General features: G+C 43.5%; 1 protein-coding gene across 2 annotated transcripts; it reads right to left on the reverse strand.

The window, feature by feature from the left end:
* Positions 1–894: 894 nt before the first annotated feature.
* On the reverse strand, positions 895–9,400 carry TTR (transthyretin). 2 transcript variants are annotated; one of them, NM_001009800.1, is given in 4 exon segments: positions 895–1,145; positions 4,545–4,680; positions 7,892–8,022; positions 9,308–9,387. In NM_001009800.1, coding segments are annotated over 4 exon segments (444 nt in total). In that variant the 5' UTR covers positions 9,377–9,387; the 3' UTR covers positions 895–1,037.
* Between the last annotated feature and the right edge of the window lie 8,599 nt (positions 9,401–17,999).

Below are 17,999 nucleotides of genomic sequence, written 5' to 3' on the forward strand. Positions count from 1 at the left end.
CACACAGATCTGTTCCTCTTTGTGGATTTGGGCTGGAGAGAATTGACACACTGTCTTCTCTCCATTTGTTGAATCTTGTTATCATCCTGCATGTGTGCTAAGTCGCTTGAGTTGTGTCCAACTCTTTGCAATGCTGTGGACTATAGCCTGCCAAACTCCTCTGTCCATGGGATTCTCCAGGCAAGAATACTGGAGTGGGGCTGCCATTTCCTTCTCCATGGGAATCTTTCCGACCCAAGGATTGAACACACATTTGCTCCACTGGCAGGTGGATTCTTTACCACTGAGCCATCGGGGAAGCCTGCCTTGGATCATACCATAGCCCTTGTCAAATCATGTTGACACAGTTATCTTCTTAAAAGGCTGTGAGCTCTTCATTTGCAGGCACTCTATCTATCCTTAGGTTCACAGCATCTAAAGTAATGCTTGGCATACAGCAGTCTCTCAGTACCTGAAGTTTGGGTTAGTCTAGGTGAATTAGGGGTGCGAGGGTCCACTGATTACATCTCCTAGTCTGAGTCGGATTACAGGGCTCGAGTCACTCTAAGCCTGTCCCAGTGGAGCTGGGCTACTCTTGAGATCAGTAAAGCACTTAAAGGAAATGCACAGAATAAAGAAGAGGACTTTAGGATTTGCCTTTTGCCATTCACCAAAGGTGAGAGGCAAAGATAGCTTTCTCATTTTCAGAATGTGCGTTTTTAATAGCCGCCAACCAGAACAAATATGTGCTTAGCTTGGAAAACAATGGAAATTTGGAGTTCCCCAGAATGTATCTAGAGATATTTCTTTTAGTTCCTTCGCATCTCCGTCAAATTTAGATTCTTTTTTTTTTTTTTTTTTTTGAGAAAGGATGACAAGGGAATCAAAAAAGGCAAGGACAAATGAAATGGGAAGTGCTTTAATAGGCATGTTTTATTGTTTCTGCCTGTTTTCTAACACAGCTTATAAAGTGAAAACACTGCTTTAATAAAAATGAAATACTCTTGGTTACACAAAATCCTGTCCTTCATCCTTTGAGTCCACCGAGGCAGGCGCCCTCACTCCTTGGGACTGCTGACAAGGGCGGTGGTAGAGTACGAGTAGGGGCTGAGCAGGGCAGCGATGGTGTAGTGGCGGAGACCAGAGTCGTTGGCTGTGAACACCACCTGCAGGGAACACAGACAGGATTGCTTTCCAACTGTGAATCAGAGCCCCCAACCATGAATCATTCAGAGACCGTGGGAAGTCCAGTGCCAAAGAAATTATTTTTATTTTCTTGCTTTCTGAAACAGTGGGCGCAAAGGCAAAATTCCAAATACACTGGCCAACTAAGCTGTCCGAACCTTGCACAGCCCTTTCAATAAGATTCTTCACTCCCCACCCCCACCCATATAATTATATCTCTCTTTGTGGGGGGCAAATTTGCACTGATAATCAAGGTGGCTCTAACCTGACCGAGGGAAATCACAGATCTCCTTAGTGCTTGTGTCTCGTGTTCTTGGTTTTAGAAAAAGGAAGAGAGAATGTAGAAACTGCCATTAGTGACCCCAAAGCCTAAGAATGATGGTTGCAAGCCCACTGCAGACTTAGAGACCCTAGAATTTTGAAGCCGGAAGGGAGCATTCTTCCCATTTCACAGATGAGTGAACCAGACCTCTGAGTTAGGGTGTTTGGCCCACGTTCATGAAGCGGCAGAGCCAGGCTAGGAGTTAAGCCACCTGTCTCCAAACTCGAGACATTTTTTCCCCCTACTATTCCTTTTTATCTCCTAACATGCAGAAGAATAAGTGTATTTTGTGTATATGACATGCAATGTAGTATGGAGTCAAAGCATCGGAGGGTTCTATTTACAGTGCAAGCAGAGTATGGAAGATCATGTTGGAATTCTGCAATGCACGTGTTGGGGCTCTTTTAAGCTTTGGAACTGGGCAAATTGTCTATGAGAGCATGGTTCCCATTAGTTATATACTTCAGGCAAATTTCGTAGAGGTGAGACTCCAAGTGCTGGGATAGTCTAGGTGCCCAGAGTGAGGCAAGTTGAGATAACAGTTCAGAAGGGAGATGGAGGGCAGCAAGCAGGTATTTAATTTTACTTATTTTATACAGAGGTCCTGGATTGAACTTTGAATACACACTATATAAGCACCTTTTATTTTAAATAGGGACAAAGGAAACCTTGATGACTTGGGGATGGGAGAAGAAAAGATCCAATTAAACTGTACTTAAAACACAAATATCATCAGAACAGGAGGAGGTGACAATTACTTAAGAGTCTCTACAAGAAGAAGAAATATCGTATGACATCCCTTAAATGTGGAATCTAAAAAGAAACGATACAAATGAACTAAGGTACAAAACAGACCCACAGAATTAGAAAACAAACTTGGGGGGAGGGATAGTCAGGGAGTTTGGGAAGGTCATGTACACACTGTTGTATTGAAAATGGGCAACCAACAAGGACCTACTGTAAAGCACATGGAACTCTATTCAATGTCATGTGCCAGCCTGGGTGGGAAAGGGGTTGGGGGAGAGTGGATACAAGTATATGTGTGGCTGAGTCCCTTCACTGTTACCCGAAACTATCATGACATTGTTAATTGGCTATACCCCAATACAAAATAGAAAGTTTAAAGTCTGAAACCAAACAAAGAATATCTCTGCAGGAGAAAGGGCATTCCTTAAAGGCCAAGTTTCTGGAAGCAGGTCAGGAGAATTTCTGATCTCTTGTAATGACATTGGCCTGCAGACTCATTTGATTCTTCCTAAAAATTGTAAATGGCATGATCTGCATTCAGAAATCCATGAGGTCGAGAGGACTAATAGTTCCAAAGGGAATTTCTTGTCTTGTTTAGTCTAATATGGCCCCCTGGGTCGTTGGCCAAGGCAGAGGTGACTAATGCTGAAGGATGGCAGTGTTTTGGAAGAAGCTGACGGAAAAGGAACTTATAGTTGAACCCACCACAAACCCACCAGTCACCCAAGTGAGACACTGGGACTTAGGTATGACTCCTCACGCTCTCTCTCTCCTCCCCCGTATCCATTCAGGCTCCAAGTTGGGTTCATGGTCCTGCCTGCAGTGTCTTACATCAGTCACTTTCCCTCCATCCCAAGGGCAGGGATGTGTTTTCACTTCTGAATCTCTAGCTTCTAGCAGCCTTCTCAGCAATAGCAGGTTTTCATTTTTCAAATGTTTGTTTAGTGAATACTGAAAGAGTGAGGAGCAGGCTAGGAAGCTAACATCTGATGGGCAAGAATAGCAGATCACGGGCAGGACAGTGCTGAGTCTCAGATGGTCTCATCAGGCTGAGACCAGGGGGGATAAGGATTACAGGGGGTTGATCTGGTGCTCCAGGGTGGGGCCTAAGACTCTAGGGGCAAAAGTCTTGTGCTGGGCAACATCTAAAGCCTGAAACCACCCAAGACAGGAGCTCCGCATCTTGTTGCCTGGCCGAGAAGTAGCCAGAGGCATGCGTCTGGGTAGATAGGGCTCCCTCAGTGACCTGTGGGCCCCAGAACTCAAACAGGCCTAAGGTTTCCCTGGCAACACTGTCTACTAAAAGATCCGTTTTATGTCAATGAAAAGTCTCATCCATGACTAAGCCAGAGAGAATGGTTCCCTTTCATGCTGAGCTATTTTTGATGCAATTAGTTGATCTTTAACTCTGACCAGCATGTCTGGATTCTATTTCCGTGGCAGCTCATCTGTTTTACATGACTTGAGGAATTACAGGCAAGGAAGACATAGGGATAACTTTGAGGTTCCCACTGCCTCATCAGCAGAGGAACAGAGTGTGAACCAGGGGTTACGACTGTGTCTTTAATATTATTATTAGCTCTTCTCACAGGAAGAAAGCTGAAGCACACCTGAGGCTAAACCCAGCCTTGGCCCTGGTGGCAAATACTACTGTTCCTCCTGTTACTGGCCCCGTGACCTCGACAAGTTATTTCACTTCCCTGTGCCTCACTTTCTTCACCTGTAAAATGGGGATAATAATAGGAATGACTGCAGGCATTGTTTACAAAGATCAAATAGGTTAAATATAGAAAACGGTAGTAGTTTATGCTTGATAAGTTTCATCTGTTGTGTGGCTATTATTATTTTGAATTTACTGTTTCTGTATGTACTGTCTGAATTCAATTATCCAAACCTCTGGAAGCCAGATGAGTTCTAGAATAAAAAAGTTGTCAGATTTTAGAGAAGTAAAATGATGCATCTAATTTTTCTTGTGGAACACCCTAAGTTGGGGTGTGGAGCATTGCCTAATAATCCAGTCTATTAGTATTTTTTCAGCAGACAAATAGACACATTCAGGGGAAGGAATGAAATCTCTCAGGAGCATGTCTTAAGTTCAGGTCCTGTTGCTGAATGAATTATCTTGAAACCGAGAAAAAGCTTGCTTTTCAGAGTTTTGTGGATTTCTGATTGGAGAAATGAGAAAGGCGCTGTACTAGTCTGACATTTTCTTTGACTTTTCTGTGGTGTGCAAAGTGTAAGTGGCGCATTTCCTGGGATTGCAAACAAACAGACAAAAAATAAAACACAATGCTCGCATCCTTACACTCACCTCTGCATATTCATGGAACGGGGAAATGCCAAGCGACTTCCAGTAGGATTTGGTGTCTAATTCTACTTTGTATAGTCCTTCTACAAATTTGTCCTCTGTCGTGAGCCCGTGGAGCTCTCCAGAGTCACTGGTTTTCCTAAAAGGTGCAAAAGCCCAGGTTAAGTTAGGCATTGAGGGAATAAATGCCATGGAAATGTGACACCACACACAGACACACACACACAGACAAACATGCACACACATGGGAGTGTGTGTGTTAGTCACTTAGTCGTGTCTGAGTCTTTGTGACCCCATGGATTGTAGCCCACTAGGCTCCTCTGTTCATGGAATTCTCCAGCCCAGAATGCTGGAGTGTGTAACCACTTCCTTCTCCAGGGGATCTTCCTGATCCATGGATTGATCCTGAGTCTCCTGCATTGCAGGCAGATTCTTGACCACCTGCGCCACCAGGGAAGCCCAAGAATACTGCAGAGGGTAACCATTCCCTTCTCCAGGGGATCTTACCAACCCATGTGAAGATATATATATATATATTTTTTTTTTTTCCTCAATTAGGTCAGGATAGGGAAAATTCTAGTGACTGTCTAAAATTAACTAACGGAAAACTTGTCAGGAATGTTTCCAAAAGCTCATTGTAGATTTTTTTCTCTTGAGGTTTCACTTCAAAAGAGACTTTGCAGCTAACCGTTGGTGTCTGGGTGAAGTTTCGTAACTACCCTGGAAGTGGCAGTGAGCTGCTCTGACTGTGGTTCCTTTGACCCCAGGGCCTCGCTCCTCTCCCCTGTGGTGTGAGTGTCTTCCAGAGGTGGTATCATCTGTGCACATGGTGGGGACCCCAGAGTGCAAGGAGAAACCTGTATCTGACTCTTCCATGGTTTACATAATTAAGTTCATTGGCAGCTCTGTGCCATCAACAAATACTAGGCAATTCATTTTTCTTTTTAAACTAAGCAACTTTTATTTGCATGTAAGAACCCATTTGGTAGGCTTCCCAGGTGGCTCAGTGGTGAAGAATCCACCTGCCAATGCAGGAGGCATGGGTTCTACCCCTGGGTTGGAAAGATCCCCTGGAGAAGAAAATACTCCAGTATTCTTGCCTCGGAAATCCCATGGACAGAAGAGCCTGGTGGGCTACACAGTCCAGGGGGTTGCAAAGAGTCAGACCTGACTTAGCAACTAAAATGACAATCTGTCTGATGGCTGGTGTTATAAATCATTCTCAGTTAGACAGCAAACAGAATGGCTCTGTTCATTACTCTCCTACCTTTCTTCTTTGCTAGGAAGAAAACAATGATTTTTCCTTTTTTTGTCATCAGAAAAAAAAAATTCCCACAAACATCTGAATGCTTATGGCATCCATTTTATCTCATGCTTAGAATATTCTCTTAACTACTTTCCATGGTGTGCTTGGCATTTTATAGAAACATAAATGAATTAACAAATAGAAACTCAGTTGAAACCACACCAAAGAAAATGGTCTTTCCAGTGATGGATGAAGAGTCATCATGTGATGACTTGGGGTTCAATTAAAACCCACAGAAAATCTCTTCCTGGGAAACATAAACACTTAGAAGTATTGCTTGGTACTGAGGATTTCTTGGTTGTTCATTCTTTTAGTTAGTTTGTGGAAAAGAATCAGCCTGCCAATACAGAAAACATAAGAGACATGGGTTCAATCCCTGGGTTGGGCAGGTCCCCTGGAGGAGGGCATGGCAACCCACTCCAGTATTCTTGCCTGGAGAATCCCATGGACTGAGAAGCCTGGTGGGCTATGGTCCACAGGTTCATGAAGAGTCAGACACGACTGAAGTGACTTAGCATGCAATGATGGATGAAGCATCATTGTGTGATTCTTGGGATTCAGTTAGAACCCACAGACACTCTCTTGCTGGGAGACATAAACACTTAGCAGTATTGCTTGGTACTGAGGGTTTCTTAATTGTTCATTCTTTTAGTGAGTTAGTTTAGATTTACTAATATGTATTTTCTTTGAAATGGTTACTAGTAGAGGTGGAGAAACTCAATGAAAGTTCTAAAGCAGCCAGTGAAGGGGAGAAATCATTTGGGCTCCTGGTGCACGGGAATGCAAGGCTGGTCTGGGTCTGTGCTTGATGTCATGTATCTTTCTCTTCTGTGTCCTTTCTTATGGAGCTTGACAATCCCAGCCTCACAGAGCAGATGCTCCACTAGGCTTTGCTGGACAATAGCCCTGGACTTGGGATGATCCAGATAAACTATGGACAGCTGCCTAGTCCGTGCTATCCCTCAATTCCTTTTCCTTCATTAATATATTAACAAAAATTCTACATCTTTCCTAATAGCACAAATCAAGGACTTTCAGCTTGAGTGATATGTGAAGGCATCTAGGAACCTGGAGCTCCTGAAATTAAATACACATTTTTGTAGGCGCGTGTATATGTGCATTTTTCTTGGCATGGAATTCACAGTTTTCATCACCCTTTTTGAGTGGTTTGTGACCTCAGAAGGTGGTGAACTGGAGTGGGGCGATGGGAAGCTGTTCGGGGTTCTGGTCACTCCCAGCTGGGCCAGGCAAGAAGGCATCCTTCTCAGGGCCCACGTTCCCTCTGCCCACATTTTCAGTCTACTTGCTGGTTCCCTTAGTGAATAATGTTATGAGGGACACTTTGGCTGAACCCACCTTCATTGGCCAGGGCACAATAATAACTTCTTGCCTGAGCCATCTCACAATAGGAGGTCCTGAGAAGTAACCTGGAGTTGCTGCCAAAAACTAACCAAGAGAACTCAGGAGGGGTCAAACGGAGGGAGGAGATGCCAGACCATGTGTCCTGCCAACCTCCCAGAAACCCTTGGGCTGGAATCCATCTTGGCTGAGAGGTGTGCTTGCCACCAGCTGGGACCTTAAGTCAGACCAAATATGGGCACAAGCAAAATGATTGGCCAGAGACAACCGAGAAAGCCAAGCCCACTTCCATAAACCCTGAGACTGAGAGCCAAGAGTAAGAGCGGACCTCCTGCCGCTCTCCACTTGGGTGTCCCTTCCCAATAAAGTCTTTTGCTTTGTCAGCACATGTGTCTCCTCTGACAATTCATTTCCAAGTGTTAGACAAGAGCCCACTGTCGGACCCTAGACGGGGTCCCCCTTTAGGTAACAGTGTGATCCAGATAAACCATGGCCATCTGCCTAGTCCATGCTGTCCCTCAATTCCTTTCCTTCCATTAATACATTAACACAAACTCTACATGTTTCCTAACATCACAAGACAAGGACTCTCAGCTTGAGTGGTTATGTGAAGCCATAACAATGAGTGATGGCGGAACAGAAAGATATAACCAAGCCCCACGCCTGGGAGCCCCAGGCAGCTCACCCCGAGGCAAATGGCTCCCAGGTCTCGTCAGCAGCCTTCTTGAACACCTTCACGCCAACATTCGCAGCAGGGCTACCCCGGACGGCGTCCAGGACCTTGACCATCAGAGGACACTTGGATTCACCAGCGCCCTGGGTGGAGAGAAGACAAGTGACAAGTCAACAAAGTTGATCAGAGCCACAGGCTGCATCCTTTGTGGTGTGAGACCAGGAACAAGGCAGCAAAGATGCGAGAATCCCATTTTCAGTGACAAACGGGTTGACGGTTAATGAACTTCCTTACTCAGTGTACACAGACACAATTGTCTCCAAAGAAAGAATAGTTTCTGCCTCCGGACATGCTGTACTCTCCTGGGGTTGTGTATTATGAACTTGAAGGGAGATAATGGTCCCTCTGAAAAGAGTGGCTTTGTTAAGCCTCCTCATCTGAGTGGAGTTACTGCAAAGATATAATATGCCACAGGACCAAATAGGGGCTTCCCTGGTAGCTCAACTGGTAAAGAAGCCACCTGCAGTGCGGGAGACCTGTGTTCGATCCCTGAGTCGGGAAGATCCCCTGGAGGAGGGCATGGCAACCCACCCCAATATTCTTATCAGGAGAATCCCACGGACAGAGGAGTCTGGTGGGCTATGGTCCATGGGGTCCCAAAGAGTCGGACATGACTGAGTGACTAGGTATAGCACAGGACCAAATAGCTTTTCCTGAGAACATTTTACTCAGCTGCGGCTGTAGCAGTTTCTTCTTACTAGTTGCTGTAAAATAAAGTCAGATGATTTCATGATCCTTTTCATAGTTTCATTCTTCTAAGCCAAGCATCCCCAACTTCTGGGATCTAATGCCTGATGATCTGAGGTCGAGCTGATGTCATAATGATAGAAATAAAGTGCATGATAAATATAATACTCTTAAATCATCCCCCAACCATCCCCCAACCCCCACCTTCCAGTCTGTGGAAAAATTGTCTTCCATGAAACCAGTTCCTGATGCCAAAAAGGTTGGGGTCCACTGTCCTAGGGGATTTAAGAATTAGATATTGGACTAGAAGTTTGTGCACCAAGCCTTTGAAGAATTAATCGGTACATACTTTTCGATTAGCTAAAGGGAAATCAGCTTTATCGAAGGTCAAGCTTCTGAAACTTCAGTAGTCACAGCTTCCAGAATATCGGATCTTCATTTCTACCATTCACCTGAGGGAAACGAGGCACCACTGCAAAGTCATAGAGGAGGGTGCCCAGGATCCGAGCCCCAGTTTAGTAAGCTCTGTAGAACTTCATTCTTTCTGAAGTTTGGATCAATGACATTTAAAAATAGATGCCGGCTGCCCTGGCCCCAGTAACAAAAGCTGGTTGGCAAAGCAGGAAGAAGTCACTTGTACTTCATCCGCAGGAGACAGATGAAAGAGAGTCAGACACTCACCGCAGGGCTGGCCTCAGACACAAACACCAGTCCAGCGAGGCAAAGGAGGAGCAGACGGAAGGAAGCCATCCTGCCAAGAACTGCTGGGTCCCTGAGCAGACTGCCTCCAGCTCCAGGGTTTTATACTCACTTCACCCCAGCCAAGCTGCTGATCCCTGCCAACCGGACTCCAAACCTGCTGATTCTGATTATTGACTTAGTCAACAAAGGGAGAATAAGTAACCCACACAAATATGAACCTTGCCTAGAGAGATTAGAGCATCAAAACATTAGCTCTATGAAATATTCCTTTTTTAAAAAAAAAAAAAAAAAGCCTTTATGGACATATTCTTAACAGGTCATTTGACCAGCTAAATCACCAAAACAAAACCATCAAAACAAAACAAAAATATTCTTCTCTGTGCTCGGCTGGATGCAGTAACATTCTTGGAATTTTTTTTCTCCCATAATATTTCTATGCATGTTTTTCCACTTTCTACACATTTTATCATTTATTTTAAATGATCGATGCAAGTTGTGATAATTTATTTCACATGCAATGACATTTGGCTGTGCTCAGTCGTGTCTGACTTCTTGCGACCCCATGGACTGTAGCCCACCAGCCTCCTCTGTCCATGGAATTTTCCAGGCAAGAATACTGGAGGAGGTTGCCATTTCCTCCTCCAGGGGATCTTCCCCACCTAGGGATCGAACCCGGACCTCCTGCATTGGCAGGTGGATTCTTAACCACTGAGCCACCTGGGAAGCCCAATGACATTTGGCTGCACAGACTTAAATACAGTGCACCGGAAAACATCGCTACACTTGATCTATGTCTATGAGTCAACAAGGAAAAACCTTTGGCAGTGCTTACAGTTTAAAAACTCACATTTCAGCCAAACTGAAAGTCATTTGGAAGTTTGGCTTAGTCAGCAATTTCTCCACAATTTTTGTATTCTTTTGAGAAAAGATTCTTGACCCAAGGAATAATGACACATTTAAAACTGTCATCCATGAGCCTGAAATATAGAGAGCCAGAGTTTTTTTATGGCCTCTCCTGCACTGTATGTGCAGAAACAAGTTTCCCCAGCTGACTTTTGTCAGAATCCAAATTTCTGGATGGAAATAGAAATGACCGTGAGAGCTAGAAGCCATCGTTGACACCAGATTCTCTTTGTCTTGACCGACTTCCAAGTCCAGGATTTATATTCATTTCATGATTCACTGATTAAGTACCAGCTCTCGTGGGCATGTGTGTGCACCTGTATGGATGTGGTTTTGTTCAGGGATTAAGACAGGTTTTGTCCTGATAGAGACATACATGGAGAATATGCAGAGAAGATGGACAGCCATTGTGGACAACCACATGTCAAGGGCTAGTTCAGTTTCAAGCTTGAGAGCTGGGGAAGGATTCCCCTAGTCGACAGCTTGGAAGACACTACACAAAAGATCATGAAGAGCTTTTTAGAAAGTGGTAGAAGGGACAGGAAGGCATTCTAGGAATATGGAAATGTGCAGGGGAATTGGTTGACCTCAGGAAACCACCAACAAGCAAATCCAGTTGAGAGCATAGCTAGAAATGGAATCTCACAGGCTTAGAGTCTGACTCTGAAGTAGCAAAGCAAAGAGTTTTGAATTTGAAGTTCGATGACCTGAGTCCCAAACCTCGGTCCAGTTCCCAGGATTACCTTCTTTGAATTATTTAATATCTCAGATACTAAACTTACATATTTGTAAAACAGAAATACCTACTTTTTTTTTTTTGGCCGCTCCTCACAGCTTGTGGAATCTTAGTTCCCTGACCAGGGACTGAACCCAGGTCTTGGCAGTGAAAGTGCTAAGCCCTAACCACTGGGAAGCCAGGGAATTCCTTGAAATACCCACTTCAAAGAACTATTCTAGTAACTTTTTACATGTGATAATACAAAAACTCCTAGTAAACTGTTAGCCTCATTCTGTTATAAAGTATAATTATTGTTTACAGAAAAGAGTTCAACATCTCTGCTAAGGAGAAAATCCTTTCTCATATCTTTCATATATTGTCAACTAATATTCTCTGGACTATTTCTCAATGCTCATAACTTGGATGGGGAGTCTGTTTTTTGACTATGGATCTTAAACATTTGAATAGGCTCTCATACCCCAAGTCAATCTTCCTTCAAAGCATCTTAGTGCTGCTTCTGTTAAAGCCTAGAAATAACTCCTAGAAATGTCTGAGTTAAAACCTAGACATTGTGAACTGGCAACCCTGGGCTGCCTCCAGCCCATTGATGCCAGTATGTTTGGCCTGAGGAATGTGTCTTTAAAAAATTTTTGAAACAGTTGTTAAAATTAAAATGGAGACTTTGCATAAAAATGTGGATTTCTGGCTTCTCTTGGGAAAACAGAAAAGAATGTAGCATTAGGCCTGTTTGCACACATGATGATAATCAGCAGGGTCTCATTCTACAATGCCCAGGCCTCTCCCTCCACCCCAAGCCTAGGTAATATCACTAGTGGCACTCTCACGCCTGAGCATTTTTCTCTCCTTACACATGTTCTGTTTCTCTCATCTATGTTCCCGCCCGGCCTCTTGAAAATTTGAGTTTGAAACTGCTGGTCTTCTAACAGCCACTTGAGAGGTGAGTGACAGCTTGTTTCTATTTGCCAAATAGTCCCGCTTCTCTGAACAATTCCTTTTCAGACATACTTCCCAGAATCCTCACCACCCAGAACTTCCTCCTCTGATACATCCCAATTGGTGGCCAGGGCTTCTTTTCAAATGGGGCCCTCTGAACTGGACACATGCTTCAGCTGAAATCAGGCCACTGTGCAGGACTTTGAGACTGTAACCTTCTTTTGGTCAGAGCTATGGTTTTTCCAGTAGTCATGTACGGATGTGAGGGTTGGACCATAAAGAAGGCTGAGCACCAAAGAATTGATGCTTTTGAATTATGGTATTGAAGAAGACTCCTGAGAGTCCCTTGGACTGCAAGGAGATCAAATCAGTCAACCCTAAACAAAATTAACTCTGAATATTCATTGGAAGGGCTGATGCTGAAGCTGAAGCTCCAATACTTTGGCCACCTGATGCAAAGAGCCAACTCATTGGAAAAGACCCTGATGCTGGGAAAGATTGAAGGCAGGAGGAGAAGTGGGTAACAGAGGATGAGATGGGTAGATGGCATCACTGACTCAATGGACATGAGTCTGAGCAAACTCCAGGAGACACTGAGGGACAAGGAAGCCTGGTGTGCTGCAGTCCATGGGGTTGCAAAGAGTCAGATTTGACTTCCACAATGACAGTTCAGTTCAGTCGCTCAGTCGTGTCCAACTTTTTGTGACCCCATGAATCGCAGCACACCAGGCCTCCCTGTCCATCACCATCTCCCGGAGTTCACTCAGACTCATGTCCATCAAGTCCGTGATGCCATCCAGTCATCTCATCCTCGGTCGTCCCCTTCTCCTCCTGCCCCCAATCCCTCCCAGTATCAAAGTCTTTTCCAATGAGTCAACTCTTCTCATGAGGTGGCCAAAGTACTGGAGCTTCAGCTTTAGCATCGTTCCTTCCAAAGAAATCCCAGGGCTGATCTCCTTCAGAATGGACTGGTTGGATCTCCTTGCAGTCCAAGGGACTCTCAAGAGTCTTCTCCAACACCACAGTTTAAAAGCATCAATTCTTCGGCACTCAGCCTTCTTCACAGTCCAACTCTCACATCCATACATGACCACAGGAAAAACCATAGCCTCGACTAGGTGGAGCGCATCCTTAACTCTAGTAGCTGTGACCACATCTCCCCATCCTAACACTACCCATTTTGACTGCTTGGTCACAATGGTCTAAAATCACCATGTATCATCCATCTGTGCTTTTGTCATTTATGAATCTTATTTGGTTTTTAGCTTTATTGAGGTGTAATGGACAAATGAAGTTGTAAGATATTTCAAGTGTATATTGTGGTGGTTTAGTATATGTATACCTTGTGGAAGGATTCCCACCATCTAATTAATGAACATCCATCTCCTTGTGTATTTATGTATTTTTTCTCTTTAGTGAGAGCATTTATGTTCTACTCTCTTAGCAAATTTTAATTATATAATACAATGTTACCAACTTGGCCCTGTGTGCTCGTACTCAGTCGTGTCTGACTTTGTGACCCCATGGACTGTAGCCAGCCAGGCTCCTCTGTCTATGGAATTTTCCAGGCAAGAATCCTGGAGTGGTTTGCCATTTCCTACTCCAGGGGATCTTCCCAGCCCAGGGATCGCACCCAGGTCCGCTGCATCTCTTGAACTGGTGGGCAGATTCTTTACCACTAGTGCCACCTGGGAAGCTCATTATAAACTTTAGTCACCATGTTTTACATTAGCTCTTCAGACTTTATTTATCTTATAGCTGGAAGCTTGTAGCCTTTCACCAAACCCTTTCTATTTCTTCCACCCCTCCAGCTCCTGGCAACCACTTTTCTACTCTCTGTTTCTGAGTTCAACTTTTTTATACTCTACACATGGGTAAGATCATACCACGTTTGTCTTTCTCTGGCTTATCTTACTTAACATAATGCCCTCAAGGTTTATCCATGTTGTTGTAAATGGCATTTTTCCCCTTCTTTCTCATGGCTGGATTATATTTCATTGTATGTATACATAGCACACCTTATTTATCCATTCATTCATAGACAGATATCGAGTTGTTTCCATATCTTGGCTGTTGTGAATAATGCCGCAATGAACACGGGAGTATACATATCTCTTCAAGATCCTTTTTTCATGTTCTTTGGATATATACTGAGAAGTGAGGTTGCTGGATTTTATGCTAGTTCTATTTTTAATTGTTTGAGGAACCTCCATACTGTTTTCAATAGTTGCTGTACCAGTTTACATTCCATCAGCAGCACACAAAGTTTTCCTTTTCTTTACATCCTGGCCAGCACTAATTATCTCTTGTCTTCTTTATGGGCCTTCTCGGGTGGCTCAGTGGTAAAGAATCCACCTGCCAATGCAAGAGACGCAGGAGACCTGGGTTTGATCCCTGGGAAGATCCCCTGGAGGAGGAAATGACAACACACTCCAGTATTCTCACCTAAAAATCCCATGGACAGAGCCTGACAGGCTACAGTCCACGGGGTCTCAAAGAGTCAAACCATCATTGAATGAGAGTGCCCCCACATCTTCTTTATGATAGCCATTCTATCAGGTATGAGGCAATATCTTACTGTGGTTACCATCACGAATTTTAACCTAAACACAGGAACCTATATTCATGTCTGATCTATCTCCTCGTGTCAGTTCCACCCCCAACGCCACTCATTTACATCACCTGCTAGTTGACTCTAGCGTTTGTTGTAGCAGCGCACTCTCCAAGTCTCACGCTCTTGGCTGCTTTGATTTGCTTGCCTTCTAAACTACCACTGACCTGGAAATCATTAATAAGTTTTGAGTCTGAACAACACAAGGAGGTCGAGGGAAACTGAAACTACAGGGAGCATCTTGAATCTGATTGTGGAATCACCCATAAACTTACAGAGATGGAGATGATTTTTAACATAAAAAGAGAAAATTCTGACAGAGACCTAAAGAGCAAATGTAAATAATGTGAATTAAAAGTAAGAGAGTCCCAGGAGAAGATATTTCTCCAAAGAAGACATACGGATGGCTAACAAACACATGAAAAGATGCTCAACATCACTCATTATTAGAGAAATGCAAATCAAAACCACAATGAGGTACCACTTCACACCAGTCAGAATGGCTGCGATCCAAAAATCTGCAAGCAATAAATGCTGGAGAGGGTGTGGAGAAAAGGGAACCCTCCTACACTGTTGGTGGGAATGCAAACTAGTACAGCCACTATGGAGAAGAGTGTGGAGATTCCTTTAAAAATTGCAAATAGAACTACCTTATGACCCAGCAATCCCCCTGCTGGGCATACACACCGAGGAAACCAGAATTGAAAGAGACACATGTACCCCAATGTTCATCGCAGCACTGTTTATAATAGCCAGGACATGGAAACAACCTAGATGTCCATCAGCAGATGAATGGATAAGCAAGCTGTGGTACATATACACAATGGAGTATTACTCAGCCGTTAAAAAGAATTCATTTGAATCAGTTCTGATGAGATGGATGAAACTGGAGCCAATTATACAGAGTGAAGTAAGCCAGAAAGAAAAACACCAATACAGTATACTAACACATATATATGGAATTTAGAAAGATGGCAATGACGACCCTGTATGCAAGACAGCAAAAAAGACACAGATATGTATAACGGACTTTTGGACTCAGAGGGAGAGGGAGAGGGTGGGATGATTTGGGAGAATGGCATTCTAACATGTATACTATCATGTAAGAATTGAATCGCCAGTCTATGTCCGACACAGGATACAGCATGCTTGGGGCTGGTGCATGGGGATGACCCAGAGAGATGTTATGGGGAGGGAGGTGGGAGGGGGTTCATGCTTGGGAACGCATGTACACCCGTGGTGGATTCATGTCAATGTATGGCAAAACCAATACAGTATTGTAAAGTAAAATAAAGTAAAAATTAAAATTAAAAAAAAAAAAGTAAGAGAGTCCCAGGAGAAGATGCTAACAGCATTTTTGGTGAGAGAAGAGCAAGGCCGAGTATGAAGGAGGAAATGAAGCTAGTGGAAGTGCATTCTTGCTTGAGTTTGTACGGAGCAAATGGCAATGCCAAATAAAAGAGAACTCCAGTGTTTCTTGCCTAAGAGGCAATTTGTGATGAAAGAGGGTTATAAGGATAAACAGAAACTTCCAAAGATAAGAGGGCCTGCCTTTCCATGTTTGTTTGAGTTTGTGAAAGCTCTTTTAGAAAGGTGGTTACCTGGGGTCCATCAGGAGAGAAGATTTAAGGTCAAGGGTCACCATGTTCCTGGAGTCTTAAGTGGTTGCTGTAGCAACTGTGCTTTCTAGAGGGAATATTAGCAGCCGAAGGAGCCAGTGCCAGAAAACAAAGGCGCATTAGTGAAACATTTCCACCATAAATGTTTGTCTTGTCTTAGCCATGTACTGTTTTTCTTCACATTCTGAGCATGGGGCTGATGCCTAGATGTTTGCTGTTCACTCACTAAATCATGTCCGACCCTTCACAACCCCATGGACTGCAGCACACCAGGCTTCCCTGTCCTTCCCTATCTCCTGGAGTTTGCTCAAACTCATGTCCATTGAGTCAATGTTGCCATCCAACCATCTCATCTTCTGTCGCTTCCTTCTCCTCTTGTCCCCAACTTTCCCAGCATCAGGCTCTTTTCCAATGAGTCAGCTCTTCACCTAGATGTTTAGTTGAGGTAGAAAAGACCAATTTGATGACCCAATTCCTCCTTTTACTACAGACATATGTGATAGTTAATGAACAACTCGGGACTGCTCTCTATTTACGATTCTTCTACCTTCGCCCTTTTAATGGACAAGCTTATTTATTAATTTTTTAAAAAATCACAAATTCTTTCTTCTTCGTTTGTTTTCTGAGGGTGCCTGGCAACTGCATTTCAGTGACCTGTTGACCTGAAATGCCCACTAATGTTCTTGTGAGTAAGCCGATTAGCTAGAGTAGCGAGTTGGTTGGCCAGGTATTTGGACTGGATCTCACGGGGGAAGGGAGCTGGAAGGGAATGACACGGGGCCCTGGATCGCTGCAGGCTAAAGAATGCAATTTTGTCAGCTCCCCTTGAGGTGACTAAACCCTGAGGATTTCCTTAATGGTAAGAAAATCATAAAAGACTCATTTTAAAACCATAATACCAATTTAATTAACAGTCAGATGGTTACTGAGTAAACAAGGAATTAGAGCAAAGGGACTTGACTAATTTTTTTGAGCCTGTTTCCAGCCAGTGGGAGAGCCTAGAACATTTCCTTACTTCATTCAGGACAGAACACACTTTTCTTGTGCTCGGAATGCTTCTGTCTTGTCTACTGTGTCTTTCCTCTGGAAATTTCTGAATAAACACAGAAAAAGTCTTTTTCTTTGTCTTTCCTTTTTTTCATTGCCCATAAAGGCAGCCATAGAAATGGGATCACACAGTATGTAGCCTTTTGATTCTGGCTTATTTCTATTAACAAAATTCTTTGGATATTCACCCATGTTGTTGCATGTTTCATTAATTTTCCTGTTAATTTATAAGTAGTAGTCATTTGAATGGATATACCACAATGTGTTTGTCCACTCAGCACTTGTTGGATGCTTCAGTTTCCAGTTTTTGATGATGATCTTGTGCTTTTCACATGTAAAAAGCAGTGTTCTTAAACAGATGGGGAACATATCTGAGAACTGTGGGTAGTATGTATAGACTGAAATAAATCACCTGAAAAACTCAGAACTTATGATATGAGAAATGCATTATAAAATCAGCCTGTAATGGAAGAAAGCAGAGCCATTCCAAGTCATCTTAATAGAGATTCTTAAGCTGGGGTCTGCAAACTGTTAGTGTCTGTGGGTAAAATTCAGAAAACTTGTAATGTGTCCGTGCAATGTCACTTCAATCCTGTCCAACTCTTTGCAACCCTATGGACTGTAGCCTGCTAGGCTCCTCTGTCCATGGAGCAAAAATACTGGAGTGGGTTGCCATTTCCTTCTCAAGGGAATCTTCCCAACCCAGGGATTGAACCCAGGTTTCTTGCATTGCAGGCAGATTCTTTACCATCTGAGCCACTTTATAAATGTAGACAACAAAACAAAATAGTTATTAGCAGTATCTGTGACTTTGCCACA

The sequence above is a fragment of the Ovis aries genome, chromosome 23 (assembly GCF_016772045.2).
Source record: "Ovis aries strain OAR_USU_Benz2616 breed Rambouillet chromosome 23, ARS-UI_Ramb_v3.0, whole genome shotgun sequence".
NCBI lineage: Eukaryota > Metazoa > Chordata > Mammalia > Artiodactyla > Bovidae > Ovis > Ovis aries.